The sequence below is a fragment of the Pteronotus mesoamericanus genome, unplaced genomic scaffold (genome assembly GCF_021234165.1).
Source record: "Pteronotus mesoamericanus isolate MK-2021 breed Mesoamerican mustached bat unplaced genomic scaffold, CSHL_Meso_final scaffold_85, whole genome shotgun sequence".
Classification (NCBI taxonomy): domain Eukaryota; kingdom Metazoa; phylum Chordata; class Mammalia; order Chiroptera; family Mormoopidae; genus Pteronotus; species Pteronotus mesoamericanus.
The window spans coordinates 3,281,351-3,301,533 of NW_026555329.1; the positions used below are offsets into that span (position 1 = coordinate 3,281,351).

Consider the following 20,183-nt stretch of genomic DNA (forward strand, 5'->3'; position numbering starts at 1 on the left):
CCAAAAGTCAGATAGTCCTTTTGAAAGGAAACCACTATGTGACCAAGTTAAAGAAGGGGAAATCTTGCTAGAGGATGGAACAGGAAGAGACAATGATCTTCAAGAGCTCCTAATCAACCTTAAAATCATCTCTGCTTAAAGTTCAGTTACACAGAAGCCCCTGCTTGGGGGAGGGGGGGTCTGTAGGAAAGGATGTGACAACTGCAGATATTTGTTGTGGAGGCTCGTGAGAAGGGACTGGAGGTGGCGTTCTCACTCACGCATTTGGGAGGAGACGTGTGTCGGCCACAGCAGTTCGTGGGCCGGACCTGGGCTCGTCTTCACGGGCGGAGATGGCCCTGCTAATGAGAGAGCCTTCAGAGCTGTTTTCCCGACGGGGCTGCGGGCTGCCTGGAAGACGCACTGCGTCTCCCTGGTGGGGACAAGCCCCGTAGCGGCCCAGAGAAAGAACTGGTATCTGCAGATAAGCCCTTGCTTTGTATTCCATTTCTTAAGCGACAATTCCAGTTGGCTACTGTTTCCCTGTGAGTCAACATTTATATTGAAGTTATTACCATGAGCTGAAGTGCTGTGGAAAATACGCCTTCGGTTCTTTTCAGTCTTTCTAAGCTGTGAGCCTGTGTGCACGTGCGTTGGGGAGAGGAAAGGCAACGAACGCAGCTTTTGAAAGGCCATGGAGAATTGGTGTGTTTGGATGTCCTGATGTTGTGTCTGGGGATTAGAGAAAAGGAAGAGGATGGTTAAATAAAACCAGCGTGGGCAGTTAAACCACCTGATGTTAATAGTCGATCAGGATTTATTTTTACCCTATGAAAACTGAAAATTAAATTCGGTTCATCTGTCTAGCTTCCAAAGAGTGGATTTGAAATTATTTCAGGCATTTCACTGTGTAATAAAATGTGGGTAATTTACCTTAAAAACCTGAACTTGAATAGAAAAACAGGAAATAGCAGGAAATTTTACCCTCTTCTATCATTTCTTCCTTCCGAATGCACAGCACAAGGTTTCTTTTTGTTTCTTGAATATGACATATTGAAAACAAATCGTAACACAATGCCTAGAATATTCACCATGCCAGCTTCAATTCTAAGCTCATGAGGGTGGGGACAACTAGTGCTTGATTTTTTTTGCTATATCCCAGCACTTCTCCCCATTCCTGGCACAGTGTGGCCTTACCCTCAGTATTTGAAAGTGTGAACGAGTTAGTGGGTCTCTCACATTTATGTGTGTTTAAGTAGCTTTACTCTGAGAGTAACATAATTTCAATTTATTTTCACTGTTGGTTCCTTAGATGTTTGATATGATAATAGCTGAGAGAACCACATCCTTCCACACACCTGCTTTCCAAGGTTTTCTTCTGTGAAATTAGTTAAAGCGTACATTTCTCTTCCAACACTTCTTGTTAGGTTGATCCTGGATTGGCAAGTTTCCAGCCTGGAATGATTACAGTCAAAAGAAGCTTTGCTCCTCATTCTTTCTGATGCCAGCCCACACATTTCTCTTTTTTAATACAATAGCATCCCTTCTTGGATTTATGTTATAAAGCCCAGAAATCTTCAGACTGGGACCTCCATACCCCGGGAGGTAGATGAAGACTTTAAAGGGGCCTCAGGCATCGAAGTGTCAAGAGAATGGATCCTATATCCCCAGCTTCCCTAGCACTGATTTGCTAGCATGGACTTGCCTCAGAATCTCGCCTGGGCCTGAGGTTCTGCATCCTCTCCTAATTCCTCTTCCCCCAACATCCTTTTCCTTCTCTCCACTGTCTTCCTTTGCCCTCACCCACCCCAAATCTTACCAAACTGCATTGCTTGGGGTGTGAGGCCCTTTGAGATATCAAACAAAGGGACTGTTTTATTTGCCAACATATATTTCTTGAATATCTACTATGTGCCAGGCACAGTTCTAGAGAATTAGCTACAGCAGTGAGCAACAAACACAGTGAAGACTCTCTCCCCATGGGGTTTCCATTGCGAGGCCAAGAGGCAGAAGGGTGTGATCTGGGCTGTTTCCTTTAATCAAAACCCTGCGACTTTCTCATTAACCTCATAGAGAAATGGTTTCTAGAAAAATTTTTTTCTTAGGTTCAATAATTGTTAATAAAAGCTTTTACCATATTTACATTATTTTGCTCAGCTTTGTCCTTGTAATAATTGTCATGAAAACTCATTCAGTCTAGAAAAATTATTTAATACTTGGCATGTCATGGTCCTGGGAAATTTAAAAAATTTTTTGATCATAATTCATGTATGTAATTTGACTGCCAAGAAGTATAATTAGATGATCAATAAAAGTGAAAAAATGACATCATAAAAAATTCTGTGGGGAAAATAGAGTGAATTATAGTTTCAAAAAAAGGGAATATACATTCTGATTATTAAATGAATTTGTATATTTTTAAAATAAATAACTTGGTATCAAATTGCTGTAACAATTAAGTTTCACTGGATACATATGAAAGAATAATTCACAATTTTATTTTAAAATTTAAATATTTACAATTACCAGAAATTGGATCCTTTGCAACTATTTAAACTTCTTTTTTAAATGTTAAATATTTTCTTAAATTTGTGCTGGGGACATATAATTTTTAAAAAGTCTTGAGATAAAGGGGGCTGAGGGACTATGTAAATAAACTTCTAAAGACTGAACTGTAGGTTATGTTTTTTGGAAAGGGAGCTGGTAGATGGAGTGGTACAATAAATATGTGATAATATTGCCTGATTGTAATTGATATTGGGCATGATGATACTAAAGTTTTATCTGGAGGGCTAAGAAAAAAAGTGTGCAGATCATTTATTAAACATTGATTTAAAAATCACTGATTTTATTGTTTTAAGCATTTTTTAAAGATTTTATTTATTCATTTTTAGAGAGGGTAAGGGAGGGAGATAGGGAAACATCAATGTGTGGTTGCCTCTCATGTGCCCCTTACTAGGGACCTGGCCTGCAACCCTAGACACGTTTCTTAGACTGGGAATCGAACCGGCCATGTCTTGATTTGTAAGCCAGCACTCAATCTACTGAGCCACATCCTCCAAGGCAAAAAAATCACTGGTTTTAAGTGAATAATATATATGAGTAAATATAAATAATTAATATTTGCAATAATTTTGGATTGTCAACCCTAGAGGCCAGGAAGTTGTGATAATAACATTAAGACCCTGTTCTAGGTCTTACCATTCTAGGTATAACCATTCTACAGCTATAATCTCGAGAGAGTCGGACTCAGGCACAAGCATCGAATTCACAGGGAGCTCACATGAGCAAAGTAGACTGCGACAGAACCTTATGTGAGAAACAGCACACGCATTATGTATAGCTCCCTACCTTGTGCAACACGGTAGCTCTGCTGTACTTCATGCCTGCCACACATGTTTACTGAGCCCCTACTATGTGCCAGGCATTTTGCTCAGGGATGGTTGTATACTGGTGAGCAAAAGGATGTGACCTGTTCTCTGCTGGGTTCAGTGTCAACCTCTTGGGGAGGATCAGGTGAGCTTTGCAGGGGAAAGATAAGTAAGGAGAAGCTTCCAGACAAGCATAAGTGCCCGCAGAGTGCTAATATGCAGTAAACGTAAGCTGTTATTAATTAGTGAAAAGTCATGCTGCTGCTACTAGGACTACAAGTCTTAACTCTAACCCTAGTTACTGCCACCAGCATTACTACCCAGGTCCAGATATCTTACTTGTCTATCCAAAGGCAACATTGGAAAGAGCACCCATATGTATTTTTAAATGTGCCGGACACTTTTAAAAGTACTTTACAGACCTTACCTCATTTATTTCTTGCAACAAGCTAATATTACGTCCCTTTTACAGGTGAGGCTACCGAGGCCCAAGGAAGTGAAATATCTTGCTCAAGGGCACAGAGCCCTGCGAAAGGGCGGAGCTGGGATTCAATCCCGTGCAGTCGGGCTCTCTGGTACTAACTCTTCCCTTTTAATATAATAGAATTAAAAGTTCACATTTATGGAATGCCTCAGCCTGGATCAGGCTGCATGCTAATCCCTTTACACAAATTATCTAATTTAATTTTCACAACAAAGAAACTCTGGTGTATTATCTCCAACTTTTAAGAAAACAAAGTCATGAAGCAGTTAAGTCACTTGCCCAACTTTGCAAAGTTGGCAAATGGCAAAGTCAGGACGTGGAGCCAGGGTTCCATCCAGCTCCCAGAAAAGCATTTTGTGGAGGTCAGTAGCAGCCAGTCCCCATGGGCACTTCATGCCTGATGGCCTTACTTCAGGCTTCCTGCCTTAGGGCCTCCCCGGCTACCTTTCACCCATTGTTCACCCTCTGTCAGAAGCTGCCACAGCGTTTTAACATACCAGTTAAGTAACTTCGAACTGCCTCACCCTAAAAATCTTCTTTCACCATTACCGAGTGGACTGAAAGTGCCAAAGTTGCGGAATTCACAGAGAATATGAATCGTAATAGCTGACAAACCTTGGCAGGTTGATACTTTGACAATGGTACATTTTAGGGTGGAGTCACCATCAAATTGCATGATAAAAATTCAAGTTGGTTATTTCATCTACAAGGCTATAATTCCACCTTGGAACAGTTGGTATGAAATGGGGGCTTTTGGCTGTTTGTTTTACCAAAGGACACAAGTAATCAGATTTGCCCCCAAACACTGGTCACTGGGGTCAGGCCACTGTCCAAGTGCTACGTGACACAGTTCACAGTTGAGATTCTGGTCAGGGAAGCAGCCGACTGTCCCTGAAGAGCACAGAGACCTGAAAGTGCAGGCACACAGGTGGCTGCAGGGGCCCCAGGCCCAGAGAGCATTTCCCCCTTCAGCAAAGGATTTGTTTATTAAATGAACAGTTGTTGAGAACCTGTTACTCACCAGAAACTGTCCATCTACAGAGATGAGGAAGGTGCACTTTTTGTCCTACAGAAACTTGGAACCTGATATGATTTTTAAAAGAATGTGTTAAACCCAATGTCTCACTGTGGCAGGTGGATATTTACAGGGCTGGGGGTGGACCAAGGAAGAGGGTCCATCTAGTTCTGGAAATGAGGGTCTAGGAATAGAAAGATACAAGGGGGAGAGGACCCAATAAAATGATATTCGCTCATTCACATTCATGGCCTTTGCTTTACCAAAGGGATGATTCAGTACTGCCGGGCATTTGTGTTTTAGATTTGAAGCGCAGTTAGTTACCAATAAAGGAACATTATTTAATACTTAGAGTAAGTATATAATCCTCTAGGCACTTACTGGTCTGTTTCTCTGAATATTTGTTCTCTTCCTGGTAATTCATGCTTATGGGGGCACTTATAAACTGAACATGGTACTTTTACACAGGTAAAAAATTCTTAATAAGAAATAAAATATTTCTAGTTGGGAGCTCGTGGTTAAGAAAACTGTGTTATTTAGAATTAAGGTAGCATACCTAGGTGGTCGTGACTACGGTCACCTCTCACTGAAAAGCCCTCTTTTGAGTCCTGAACGAGTCGTTGCCACACACAGGGCCTTCCTTCCTGATCGCAGCGGCTGCTGCCAAGGCAATCCTGGCCCCAGGACGGCGATTTGTTAGCTGCAGTTGAGGAATAAGTTACTCCTGGGGCCCACTCAGTTCAAGTGTATAGATACAGTTCAATCAAACCTGGGATACAAAACTATGTATTTACACAGCAAATAGATTAAGGATAATAGTTCACTTTCTAAAGGATTCAACACTGCATGCCCTTCGAAAACGAACCTATGTATTTGAAGTGTGGTTTGATCTTTAAAACATCCTGCTGTGGGCGGGGTGAGGGGGGAATCTACCGTGTAAATGAAGGTAGCCAGGGATGATGGGTCTTACCGACGTGGAATGTGGCAGTTGGGTTTCTAGTTCCTTTGTGACTCTCTTCATGTTCTGCCAACTTTTGGGTTGAGACATTCTTTAGAGTGTGTTGTGGTATACAGAGATAGAGGCTTGATTGCAAAGATTCAAAAGATTAATTGAATATATAAAGTTCTAGCATTCCTTACTACAATGTGAATGCCAGCAGTCTTTGCAAGGGTCTAAAAAAAAACTGCCTTCAATAGAGCAGTTTATAGCTTTCTGAGCACATTATATGAGGTCTGTCTGAAAAAGTTCAGCCATTGTTAATATTACAAGAATGGTTTGCGTGCCATCGATGTAACCAGGCAGCCAAGGAGAGTGGACTGGAATGTGCATGTGTGAACAATGATGACTTCACTGTCCTAGTCAGTGGGGGTGGTAGATGCTCTTGAGTGAGCATGTGCACTGTGTGGCCATCACATTCAAAATGACTGAGTAGAGCAATGAACCTGCATCAAATTTTGCTATAAGCTTGAACATTCCTCTGTAGAAATGATTCAGATGATTCAGGAGGCTGCAGCTGTGGGCAACTGGTGATTGGCAGCTTCATCATGACAATGCTCCCTCTCATGCATCACGTCTTATGCAGAGTTTTTTGGTGAAACATCAAATCACCCAGGTGACTCAGCCCCCTCACACCCAGATTTGGCGCCCTGTGACATCTGGCTTTTCCCAAAACTAAAATCACCTTGGAAGGGAAGAGATTTCAGACCATCAATGAGATTCAGGAAAATATGACAGGCCAGCTGATGGCAATTGGAAGAACTGTGTGAGGTCCCAAGGTGCCTTCGTTGAAGGGGACTGAGGCATCATTGTCCTGTGTGCAATGTTTCTGGTATCTTCCTCAAAAAATGTCTCTATTTTTCCTATTACATGGCTGGATACCTTCTGCACAGGCCTTTTATGCATTATTGCATTTGCTTTTCATAATAGTCCTATGAGGAAGAAGGCAAGGTTTCATTTTTGTTTCATTGATCAGAGTCCAAAGACACATGGATCAGAAGCGGTGGAGCTGGGTCTAGAACACAAGCGTTCTCCTCCTAGTCTATGGCATGTCCCACTATCCCAGAACACCCTTTCTATCTGCAGTTGGTTTTAGAGTGAGCCAATGATCCCTGATTTATCATTTTAACTTCCTGAATTTCCTGTAATATTCGTCATCTCTGCAAGAAAATCAGTCTTCCTTACCACTTCATGGATTGTCTTAATCGGCTCTGAAATGCAGATTTAGTGATTCCTGGATTTCATGTGTGACTATAGATACTGACAGTAGGAAGTGTTTACTCCTGAAGCCCTAAGGAAAAGTAATATGAGTTGTATAGATTTCCTACCAAATATGCATTAGCTTCTTCATAGTAAGGAGAAATGTTGACAGATGCCTTTATTTATTTCTGGTGATGAATGCTTATATAAAAATGGGAATTTGAAAACTACTTAGATAGTAATCCAAATTTTTAGAGAAATTATATTAGGTGTTCTCTTTAGTAGTATGTGGCAAACACTGTCTTGGGAATGGAAAATTTAGTGCAAGTATCATAAAATAATTCTGCTGTAATAAAATGTACCTTCAAAAGAAAGACTTAAAAAAAGTCAGATACAGCTATTGTCCAATAAATGCACAAGTTAGAATAGGCACCTTGGGAAGGTCAACTTTGCCTGGAGTGAGACCTCAGAGAAGAACCATCCTTACTTCCTCCACATGGAGGGGAATTCTCCCAGGAGACATACTCCCAGGACAAGGACCGACCTCAAATCCATTCGACTCAAGTACAGACAATAGCGATTACTCATTGGTAGGAAGAACCTTTTGGATTTCCCTTTCAAAGAGGGAGGGGTCCTCTGGGATAAGCTGAAATGCTGTTGAATGACTGACATTAGAAAAAGTATCGTATTCTTCTTGACTCTGAGTGCAGGGGGAAAATATATGGACACCATATATTTGGGTTGAGACATTCTTTAGAGTGTGTTGTGGTATACAGAGATAGAGGCTTGATTGCAAAGATTCAAAAGATTAATTGAATATATAAAGTTCTAGCATTCCTTACTGAGAACACCTGATTCTCAGAACAAAGTAGAATCCCATAACCTTTCTAAGCCCATCAGAATTTTTCAACAATTAAATGTCATGTGTGACCTTCATACTGACTGAACTTGGTTGAGGTTTATGCATAAACTATCCTTAGAATTTGTGACCAATATGCTTTGACCTCTGTTTCTTTACTTTAAATATTTCTGATTTTTTGAATAATTTCTTGACTTTTTTTTGAACTCTGAACTTTTTATTGGCATCCTTCCTTGACAAGGAATGCCCCACTTTTGCTGCCTTACTGCCTCAAAACGTTGGTGTCGACCTCAGACACCACTTTGCTGTCCACAATCTTGCGGGGTGTGGTCTTTTGGATGGTTTGTAAGGAGTGGCTCTTGTCTAGGGTGTCAGCAAGATTGAAGTCCTCCCCTTCTTCCAGTAGGTGGCGGTAGGTGGCAATCTCAGCCTCCAGCTTGACCTTGATGTTCAGCAGGGCCTCATACTCCTGGGCCTGGCGCTGCCCCTCTGCCCGGGTCTGGGTCAGCTCTGCCTCCAGGTGCAGCAGGATCCCACTGAGTTGTTCCATCTGCATGGCATAGCACATCTCCACCTCCCTCAGTCTGTTCTCCAAACTGACCTTTAGATTTCTTATTGAGTCCATGTCAATCTCCAAGGACTGGACCATACATCTCAGCTCTGTGAGTGTCACCTCAGCAGCACCTATCTCCGCGGTCTGTGTGGTGACCACTGTGGCGCTCTCTTCAGTCTGATGGGACCAGTACTTGTCTAGCTCCTCTTGGTTCTTCTGAGCCAGCTCTTCATACTGGGCCCAGAGTTCCGCCATAATTTTGCCCAGGTCCTAAGATTTGGGGGCATCCAACTCCTCGGTCAACCCAGAGTTGGCAATCTGGTTTTGTAGACCATTTACTTCCACCTCATCATTCTTCTTCATGAAGAGCAGCTCCTCCTTGAGAGCCTCGATCTGTCTCCAGCTGCATGAGAGTGATACTGGTGTCATCGATGACCTTTTGGAGCCCATTGATGTCATTCTCCACAGACTGGGGCATGGCCAGCTCTGTCTTATATTTGACTCTGAAGTCATCAGCAGCAAGACGGGCGTTGTCAATCTGCAGAACAATGAAGGCATTGTCCACAGAATTTGCAAAGATCTGAGCTCTCAGGTCCTCGATGGTCTTGAAATAATGCCTCCAGTCTTTGACCTGGAGTTCCTTCTTCTCTACGTGTTCCCGGATTTTGATCTCCAGTCTCCAATTATCAGCCTCTAGGCTTCTCACCCTCTCCAGGTTGGAGGCCAAGCGGTCATTCAGGCATTGCATGGTCTCCTTCTCACTCTGGATCCCCCCTATGCCCACCAGAACCCCTGCCATCCCTGCAGCCAGGCCTCTGGATCCCCAGCTGCCCTGCATGCTAGTGGAGCAGGACAATGAGATCCGGGAGCCCAAGCCCCTGGCACCTGCATAGATGCTGACCATGCTGCTGACTGGCTGGACCCAGTAGCTGGGCAACTGCACAGAGCCCAGGGTCTGGTAGCTCGTGGAGAAGCTGGAGTATGTGCTGAAGCTCAGGCTGTTCAGGGAGGAAGGCGAGAAGCCAACGCTCAGGAGGAAGGCGAGTAGCGGAGACTCAGGTTGAAGCTACCTAATTTCTTGACTTCTTGACCAAATCCACTCTAAATGTAAAGTGAGACAATATAATTAATAACTACTCTGTAATTAATTAGCATAATGTGGTGGCACTATGTGGCAGAAAGGTCATAGGTATTCAGATCCTCACTTTGCTTCTTTTTAATCTTGTGATCTTTGATAGATTACTTAGAAATTTGTCCCACATTTTCCTCACTTTACACAGGGATAAAGATGTCTGATTTGCTAGGGTGTTGTGAGTAGTACAGGTGGCAAATACATATAATGTTAGTGAATACTTGGTACACATAAAAGGCATTCAAAAATATAAGTTTGCAAAAGCTGAAAGTAAGCTTCAACATAAGAAAATTCAGCCTTGATCTATCCATATATTCTAGCTTTCAACATAAATTCCTGATAGCTCACAAGTGACAGAGCTTTTATTTGCTGTGTAACCAACATGGTTCAGTTAAACCAGGCAAAATGCTGTTCCTAAAAAGTTAGAGATGTCAAACAGGTTTCATCTAATATGCCATCCTGATCCATTGGCTGTGCCTGTCTGAGAGCTGTGTCAAGGACACTGAAACTGTGTGTGCAACCATTGATTAGTCATGCCTGCCATGGAGCTGGGAGTAGCATGTGGTGGTACGTGTGCAGGCACTTTCCTTGGCTGGCCTAAGATGCTTTTCTTCATGTCTTTACCCGACACCAGAGAAATGGATACCTAGTTCTACTACTGTTGAACTGCATGCAAGATGCCCAGAGATAACTCTTCATTATTGGAAAGGCAGCTTGTTTAAGTGAAAATATAGAAGGGAAGAGAGCAGGGAACCTAGTCTCCCTGGCTTCAGACCTCTACACTCCACCCATGCAACTATGCTTCCACACTGAAATGTCTCCCATTTGCCAGGATGGGTGCGGCCCTTTCACATCTATATGCCTTGACACATGTTCTTTCTACGTTTGAAAATGCTATTCCCATCTATGTTGCTTGGCAAATTCTACTAACACTTCAAGAGATAGCTCAAGTGTAGGTTCTTATTGTAAGGAAGCCCGATAAAATCAAGCCCTGATTCTCCTTGTATCCTTGTTGCCCAGTTCATAATAGGCCCTACATGAATGTTGAGTGAACAAGGTACATTCATATAAAGAGAGAGATGTTGATGAGTTGGAGGTCAGGAATTTTCCTGAGAAAATAATCCAGGTTTGGGTACTATATTGCCTCCCTCTGAAGTTTGTAAAAGCACCTTGTTTTTCCCCTTTCATCTTTTAAAAAGGGTGCTAGTCCTGGTTAAGAGGTAAGATAAAAAGCAATGTTAATATGTGAGATAGACTTACTGAATTATAACAATTGAATCTTACAGTAACTAAGACTAGCAAAATATTGTGCTAAAATACATCTAACATAAAATTTATAATTTCAGTGATTTTAAAAATATATTTTATTGATTATGCTACTACAGTTGTCCCAATTTTTCTCCCTTTGCCCTCCTCTGACCAGTACCCCCATTCCCCCAGCCATCTCCCCACTTAGTTCACATCCATGTATCGTCCGTGTAAATTCTTTTGCTTCTCTATTTCCTATACCATTCTTAGCATACCCCTGCCTATTTTATCCTACTAGCTACGCTTCTTAATCCCTGCACCTTTTCCCCCCATCCTCCTCCTTCCCTCTCCCAGCTGATAACTCTCTAAGTTATCTCCATATCTACGATTCTGTTCCTGTTGTGGTTGTTTGCTTAGTTTGTTTTTATGTAGATTCAGTTGTTGATAATTGTGAATTTGTTGTCATTTTAATGTTCATAGTTTTGATCTTATTCTTAAATAAGTCACTTTAACATTTCATGTAATAATGGCTTGGTGATGATGAACCCCTTTAGCTTTACCTTGCCTGGGAAACACTTATCTGCCCTTCCATTCTAAATGCTAGCTTTGCTGGATAGAGTAATCTTGGTTGCAGGTCTTTGCTTTTCATCACTTTGAATACTTCTTGCCTGCAAAATTTCTTTTGAAAAATCAGCTGATAGTCTTATGGGAACTCTTTTGTAGGTAACTCTCTGCTTTTTTCTTGCTGCTTTTAAGATTCTCTCTTCATTTTTAACCTTTGGCATTTTAATTATGATGTATCTTGGTGTTGCCCTCTTTGGTTCCAACTTGTTTGGGACTCTCTGTGCTTCTGGGACTTGTATGTCTATTTCCTTCACCAAACTAGGGAAGTTTTCTTTCATTATCTTTTCAAATAAGTTTTCAGTATGTTGCTCTTCCTATTCTCCTTCTGGCATCTGTATGATTCAGATGTTGGTGTGTTTGGAGATGTCCCAGAGGCTCCTTATACTATCCTTGTTTTTTTTTTAATTCTTTTTTTTTTTTCCCTGCTGATCTGGTTGAATGCTTATTTCTTCCCTGTGTTCCAAATTGCTTTGAATCCCGGTTTCCTTTCCTTCGTCGTTGGTTCCCTATAGATTTTTATTTATTTCGCTTAGTGTGAACTTCATTTCTTCCTTTATGTTGTTGCCATACTCAGTGAGTTCTTTGAGCATCCTGATCACCAGTGTTTTGAACTCTGCATCTGATAGGTTGGTTATCTCTGTTATGTTAAGTTTTTTCTGGAGTGTTGTTCTGTTCTTTCATTTGGATCATATTTCTTTGTCTTCTCAAATTGGCAGCCTCCCTGTGTTTGTTTCTGTGTTTTAGATAGAGCTGCTTTGACTCCTTGTCCTACTAGCATGACCTTTTGTAGAAAAGGAACCTGTAAATTGTATGGTGGAGCCTTAGGTAATTGCCAGGGCAGGGCAACTTGTTTCACCACTTTGTGGCTCCGCATGCGGAGAGGACTTGGGGTAGGGGCAATGCCACTGCCTGGCTTCTGGATGTTTGCCTGGCACTTGCCCCTTTTCCAGTCACTTCCCCCTTCCCTGTATGCAACTGGTACTCCTCCAGCTTTTGCCCTGGGGCTGAATCCCAGAATGGGTGGGTTTGCATGTGTTATAAGTCTGTTCAGGCCCTTTAAGTAGAGTCTCCTAAATGTCTGGCAGTTTCTTCTGCCACCCCAACCTCCAGAAGTTGTAGGGGTTTATCTTCCTGGTGCTGGAGCCCTGGGCTCTGCAGTCCTGCCTGAGGTTGGGATTGCTCACTCCCAAAGGTATCCCTCCCGATTTTTACCTACTGCACGTGAATGTGGGACTGCTCATTCCACTGCTGCCCCCACGTCTCTGTGCCACTGAGTCTCTGTCCCTCTCTGCCCATCTTTGTATCTCTGCCCCTCCTACCTGTCTGAATGAATGTGGCTTCTTTAAATCCTTGGTTGTCAGACTTCCATACAACTCGGTTTTCTGATAGTTCTGGGTGTTGTTTGTTTTGAGGTCTAGTTGTAATTCTTTCTGTGGTTGCATGAGGAGGTGAAGTTTGTCTACACCTCCATCTTGATCAGAAGTCACCCATTTTAGCTATTTTTAAGTATACAGATCATTTAAAGTAAATTCACATTGTTGCATAACCATTATCACTGTCCACCTCTAGACATCTTTTCATCTTGGAAAACTGAAACCCTGTACCCAATAAATGATAACTCCTCATCCCCCCATCCCTAGAGTCTGGCAACCACCATTCTAATTTATGTCTCTATGAATTTGATTACTCTACATAACTCAGATAAGCGGAATCATGCAGGACTAATCGTGATCAGTGTAATTAGCTTACTTCACTTAACACAGTGTTCTCAAAGCTCATACATATAGCATGCATCAGAATTTCCTTCCCTTTTAAAGCTGAATAATATTCTATTATATGTGTATTCTACATTTTATTTGTCCATTCCTCAGTCAAGGGACACTTGGGTTGCTTTCGCCCCTTGGCTATTGTGAATAATGCTGTTGTGAACATGGGTGTACAAATATCTTTTTGCATCCCTGATTTCAACTCTTTTGAGTATATACCCAGAAGTGGAATTGCTGAAACATAAGGCAATTCTATTTTTAATTTTTTTGAGGACTGCCATACTGTTCTCATAGCATCTGCATCATTTTACATTCCCACTAACAGTGCACAAGGGTTCAATTTCTGCACATTGCCAACACTTGTTATTTTCTGTTTTTTGGGGTTTTTTTTGTTTTGTTTTTAAATAATAGCAGTCTTAATGGGCATGCTGTGGTACCTCATTGTGGTTTTGATATGCATTTCCCTAATGATTAGTGATGTTGAGCATGCTTTTTTCATGTGCTTATTGGCTTTTTGTCTATCTTCTTTGGAGAAATGCCTATTCAAGTCCTGTGCCTATTTTAAAGTTGGGTTGCTTGATTTTTGTCATTGATTTGCAGGGGTTCTTTATATAGTATGAATATTAACTTCTTAACACATTATATAATACTTGCAAATATTTTCTCTCATTCTATGCATTGTCTTTTCATTCTATTGATTGCATCTTTTGATGCGCATATGTTTTTTAACTTCTTATGTTGTCCAGTATATCTATTTTTTTTGTTTTTGTTTGTACTTTTGGTGTCATATTCAAGAAATCATCGCCAAATTGAATGTCATTAAAGCTTTTCCCTTATGTTTCTTCTGAAAGTCTTTGCTTTATTTTAAATTAACCTTAGTATAAGTATAATGTAAGGACCCAACTTCATTTGTTTGTAGGTGAATACTTAGTTTTCCCAACACAATCCAAGACACGTTCTTGGGGTGGACAAGAACATGGAAAGCGCCAGACTGACAACTTCCTTTCCATGTGTGCAAGGGAGTCTCCTCTACATTAGCAGAAGGGTTCAGCCTCTAATCCTCTGGCTTCTCCTCTGTAATTCACCACCTACAAAGTCTTTGAAATTGCCACCTTCTAGGAGGTGAAGGCTCCTAGAAAACCAAGTCTACTGATAAGAGTGCATACATGTGAATGGAAGTGGTTGTGGAGCAGGGGGCACCATAAGATCAGGAACTCTGGGTGGCCCAGGACAGACCATTCCCCTTTGAAGAAACATTTCTCTGTACTCTAGATGGTCAACTGCCTCTGGAAGCATCCATTTTGTCCTTTGACAACAAAAGTTGTTAGATATATTCCTGCCTGTGAATAACACTTTTTATTATATTAAACTTCAATTGCCAGAGAACACCTTGTTATCTTCCAGATATAAAATGTAAGAACAGCTTCAGTTTGGGCATTTAAGGTAATGTGGAGTCACCATGATACACAGACTTGGGAATGATGGAAGGTATAAGATTTAGTCTGCAACCAAAAAGCCTAGGAGTTATTTTTCCCACAGAGCATATTTATTTCTCTTTGACAGTATTTGAAGTTACAGAATCTATTTCTATCAGAAGAAAGAAAACAGGATATAATAAAATCTTGTAGTATCACACTGGGTAAAACCCAAATGCACTGATTTTCTTTTAGATGAAGACACCCCTTTCAATAACCAAAGGAACTGAGAATGTTTAGCATTCTGAGAACAGGCTAAGCTGAATTTAAGGGTGATCTTTTTATTCTTGCTTTAAAAATAAACTACATAATTAAATGACCATAGATACTTCTTTTGCGGGAGGAAAACAGCAGTCAAATTCTTTGCAATCGTGCCAAACAGGCTGTATATCCTAACCCTATGGCAAAATAGAGAATCAATACCAATCAGAAAAAAAAATGCTAACAAACGGGAACGTTTTACAGGAGCCACAGGTGATAAAAGATTTAAAATGTGAGCAAAACATCATGGGTCAGCATTAAAATAGACAGTACATTTTGCTGCCAAGGCAAAGCATCCAAGTGCTAAGGTGCAAAACAGACTGAACCACATGGTGGGCAGGGGTGCAAAGAGCAAATCCCAGACCAATCATTTCACTTCTCTTTCACTTCTTTGGGAAGAAAGCAATCTCCTTTCATGGGGAGCCAGTCACTGCATAAGCAGCACTTTCTTTAAAGTTAACAGTCTCTGGAAATACAAGTATTGCCCATACATAATTTCTAGGATTATAATATTTGGAGTTTGAGAACAAAGAGACCAGACTTGCTTTCAGAGAAGTAAAGATGACTACCTGTTGGTTAATTGTGTAAATGAATAAGATGATTTAAAATACTTCCTAGGGGAATAATGAAGTCAAAAAAAGGTCCATTATAGGCTGAATTCTGGCTGAGAGGAAATTGAAGCCATTTCCAGCTGGAAGAGTTTTATGGGCTTGGTGAAGAGGAACTCTCCGTGGTTGATAATGTTTCAGGATCATGTTCTCAGTGAGTGACTTCTCATCATGGGAATTTCCATACTTCAAAGACAAATCCTTAAAACAAAACAAAAATATCCAGAAAACAATGTTTTGGGATCTAGCCACCATCAAGAGAATGCATTTGGCAAATATATGAGTAAATCAATTTTATTACCTTTTTGCCAAATCATGGAGAATGGATCGCTATCCTCACCACTTGTAAGAACACAATCAACCAACCTGTGATCAGAGGCAGCCCATTCGAGGGGGCCCAGGTGACCCGATCTCACATTTCTTAAAGTCGCTGGTTTACCCGCACCCATGACTTACCGTCTCAGTTCCACAACTCGTCTTGCCATGATGCACTGAATATCTATTTTAATGACTAGACTCTACACTGGAAACTTGCATACAGATTTCATAGTGCTTTAAGTTTAGAATTCAGAATGTTTTAAAAGTGGTTGTAGAGCCAACTTTACATCCTTGTGTTAAAATAAACTACAAAATTTATCACAGGAGCATAGTAACAACATCTAGTTCCTGTTTTTCTTTCCCAACTGGCTATGTGTCTGGATTTTCTTAATCTTTAAAAGTTCATGTAATAATGGCTAATGCTTATTGAGCGCACACATGTGCACTACGCACAATGCCTAACCCTTTCTTTATATGGGGTTTTGCATTTAATTCTTAGAGCATCCTTATGAGGTAGAAGATGTTATTACAGCCACTTTAGAGATAGAGAAACTGAGGCATGGTGAACTTGGCCAGGGCCACCCAACTCTACTCCAAGATTGAGCCAAAGCACTTTGCTGAATGTTACTTGCTTCAGAGTTAGAAGTGTGGACCATGTCAATATTCACATGTATCTCACCTGATTATTCAGCTAACACCTCTGCCCTGGAACTGCCAATATTTTCAGTCCTGATGAATTTTACTCAATTTTCTTCCTTTTAGTTTTGCCTTACCCACTTATTTCTCATTTCCAGAATTGTTTGTCTTACATGATGTGTAGTTATCTAGAAACACTTGTTTTCTCAGTGTTAAATGAAATTCATATCATTGTTTGATTTATCGTACTTGCTGTTCTAGCTGGCCTAGCTTCAGTAATGTAGTTTTTACTTCAATTTAGAGGCAGCCTGTGGAGGCAATACCTCGGCATCTGTTATCTACATATTGATGTGAGAGACCTATAAATTATAATGGTGGTGTCTAATAATGCAGTATCTGTGCTGCCCTTTTCCTGACTCTTTCTGAAATGGTGATGCAAACCACTATTACCTGGATTGTTATTTTCCTGGAGCAATGTGATATTTTTAGAAAGATCTAAAATACAGGAGGGTTTTTTTTTGTTATTGTTGGTTTTTTAATGGCCATTCTTCCTTCAGAAGAAGTTGTTATACAGCTTATTTCCAATTGGAAATATTTTAATTAAGAAACAAGAAGAACTCAATGGTTCAGAAATATAAGTGTGAAAATGAATTAAAATATTAATGTTTTATGTTTATTATAATATTATTTATAAGACTTAAAATTGAGAGTACTGTAAATATGCCTAAATAAGACATTGGCTAAATACATTAGGTGTCATCCATATGTTGGAATATCATGCTGCCCTGAAAAATCATATTTTGGAACAGATTTTAAAGTTATGAGAGGAATGTTCATGATCAATTATAAGTGATAGAAGCAAAGTATAAAGTAATATGAATTATTCCTTAATATAAGAATTATTTAGATGTGTATTTTTCTTTTCTAAAAATAATGTTTTTTAATCTTTGCTCTCATGTTTATTATTGGCTTGTAATTTTTATGTTATTATAGATAGACCTTACAGGTCTCTATGATACTGGTTCTTTAGAATTTATTGAAATTTTCTTCTGAATTGGTATAGGCCTTAGGCGGGTAGCCAGCTTTTATGTTGGTAAACTGGCTGGATTTCCATGTCATGTGATAATTCAAAATTAACTCCCATGTACATGATTGGGCTTCGCATCCCAATCTTTCTCAGACATCTCCCAAACCAAGGTATGTGGTATTGATATTTTTGCTCGATATGTGTCTGGATTTTGGAATGTAAGGGACACATCTTTGGCCAGTTCTAGAATGCAATCTAATGTCTGAGCCAATAGATTAACCATTTTGGTTTCTGGGTTTGACATTTTATAATTTAAATATTAATCAACAAATTTGATGATCTATTGGGTGACCTTGGATATAGATCAGGATTTCTCAACTTCACCACTATTAATATTTTGAGCTGGATAATTTTTGCTTGTTGTGGGGGTGTTGCCATCCTGTGCACTAGAGAATGTTTGGCAGCATCCTTGGCCTCTGCCTACTAGATAACAGGAGCAAAGCCCTCTTCCTCCATTGTGACAGTTAAAAATGTTTCCAGACATTGCCAGGTGTCCCCTAGGGGGACAGCTCTATAGAAAACCAGTAGTATAGAGAAATGGCAAGTTCCCATTTAAAACTAGTGACTCAGCATGAGTTTCATTGAGTCAATAAGCACACTTGTTGGGTCTTTAATGCATACAAGGCACTGTGCTTTTACAGAGCAGTTTCATTTACGCATGACGAAAGAAAGCTGTAGTCTGCCTTACTCTCATGAAGCATCTGTGGTACATGATGACATTATAACACCCGACTTCAATCTGTGCAATGGGCCCAATCATCATCGCTCTTTGAAGGACACGTGTGCAGAGTCAAATGCTGCTGGGACATAGCTGCCGCGCAATAAATTGTAGCTTCTACTGTTATTATCCAAATTGAGCTCAGGCATGTAGACCAGGGCCCATCACCCAGCTAGATTCGTCTCCCCCTTCGGCTCATGATACAAGCCACGCATTTTTCTGAAATGCTTTTTTTTTTTTTTTTTTTTAAAGCAAAACAACCTCAGTTTTGTCCATGAGCAAACAAACAAGCAAGCAAACAAATGAGTCAAAGAAAAGCATGTGAATCAAACAAGTGTCTGGTCAATAGTTAAAACTCGTGCTCCAAGGTCTCTGCATGGGAAGGAAGAACAGGGGTCTTTGCTTCGGCATGCGGCCCGGACATGCTATTCATGTCTTGGGTGGCGCATAGATTCTACTGCTGGAGGAATGAATGGTTGTTAGGAGATTTCTTCAGCCTGGTTCATTATCTGTTTTAAACTATCAGGGCTTTAAACCATGTGAGCAGGCCAACGGGAAGCCTGCTTTTGATTTAACCACGCTCTGAACAAGCTCCTTCTATGGCTTTCCAAGAATTAATTACAGAGCTTAGTAAAGGCGCCTGCCGCAAAGTCCCAAGGATGGCTTTATGAGCAACTACAGCAGCCGTATTGATGCCAGCAGAATAAGAATTTCCTTGGAGAACTGCTTGGAAAGAGAGGACTGACTTGTGGAAATACAGGCACGCAGGGTTCCCATCTATAGCTTACAGGGGAATGTAAAGTCATAAACCAAGAAGAGTTTGGTTCACTCACACAACATCTGGGTGATTGGGTAGTTCTAGACCTTGGCTTGTGTAATTTGTCCAAAGAAAGAGAGAGGGAGAGAAAGATTTTGACACCCAAGTGCTCATGGGAGGTGCGAAACTGAAGAATGCTGGGATCGAATTGCATGGCCATGTAGTGAGGAATCCTGCAGACCACATGCTTGCCATGCTGGGGATAAAGCAAACCCATCCAGGGGCCCTGAACCAATGGCAGCAATGCAGTGACTTCCTGAGAGCACATTTACTTGCCGAGGACGAATCAAGTATTATTGCGTTCCTTGCTAAAAGTTCCAGGTGGTTGTGTTGGCAGCATGAGATGGCAGGATGCAGAGGTGAGGTCAGTGGGTAACCGACCGAGAGGAGGTGGTTCTTTGGCTGAGCAAGGGTGGCAGGAGCCTTCCTGGGCCAGGTACCAGCTGCCTTCCGCGGGGCAGACTCACTTCTCCCTTGTGCAGAGATGGAGCTGACATGGCTTTTCATGGCTGCCTAGTGAGCATATGAAGTAACGAATGATTGGCACTGGTAGCCTACCAATTTGAGGAGATTCTAGTATAGTGGCGGGGGGAGGGCCTCAGCCTCCCACCCATGGTGGTAATGATGGTAGGTTCCATAAGGGTAGAAATGTTAATATAGTATAATAGAGGTTTCATGGGACTTACTCAGGCCTTCCTCACTGAGGATCTGTGTGTCTCCTCTCTCCTGTGTCCAGGGCTGTCAGATGCTAGGGCAGCTCTGCAGACACAAACCTTAGTCTCCCAGTGACACTAATTTAAGAGTCTGGCCTCTGGGACTCTACCACACTTTCTGGTTTTGTCTGGTGCCAACATTTTCATGCACACAAGAAATTCTGGGCTTGCTCCTTGCTGGAACATCTGTGAGTTTTCTGTACAAAGGCCTGGGGCCTCTGGCCAAAAGTTGTTACCATAATTGAGAAAAATAAATGTAAAAAAAATTACATTTGCTTCTCTAATTTTCAAACAATCCTTTTGCTCTTAATCATTCCTCCCT

The 20,183-nt window shown here is 41.0% G+C and overlaps 1 protein-coding gene across 1 annotated transcript; it reads right to left on the minus strand.

The window, feature by feature from the left end:
- Positions 1 to 8,167: 8,167 nt before the first annotated feature.
- Positions 8,168 to 16,057, minus strand: LOC129062980 (keratin, type I cytoskeletal 18-like). The gene is given in 3 exon segments (XM_054563983.1): positions 8,168 to 8,852; positions 8,854 to 9,456; positions 16,029 to 16,057. Coding segments are annotated over 3 exon segments (1,317 nt in total).
- Between the last annotated feature and the right edge of the window lie 4,126 nt (positions 16,058 to 20,183).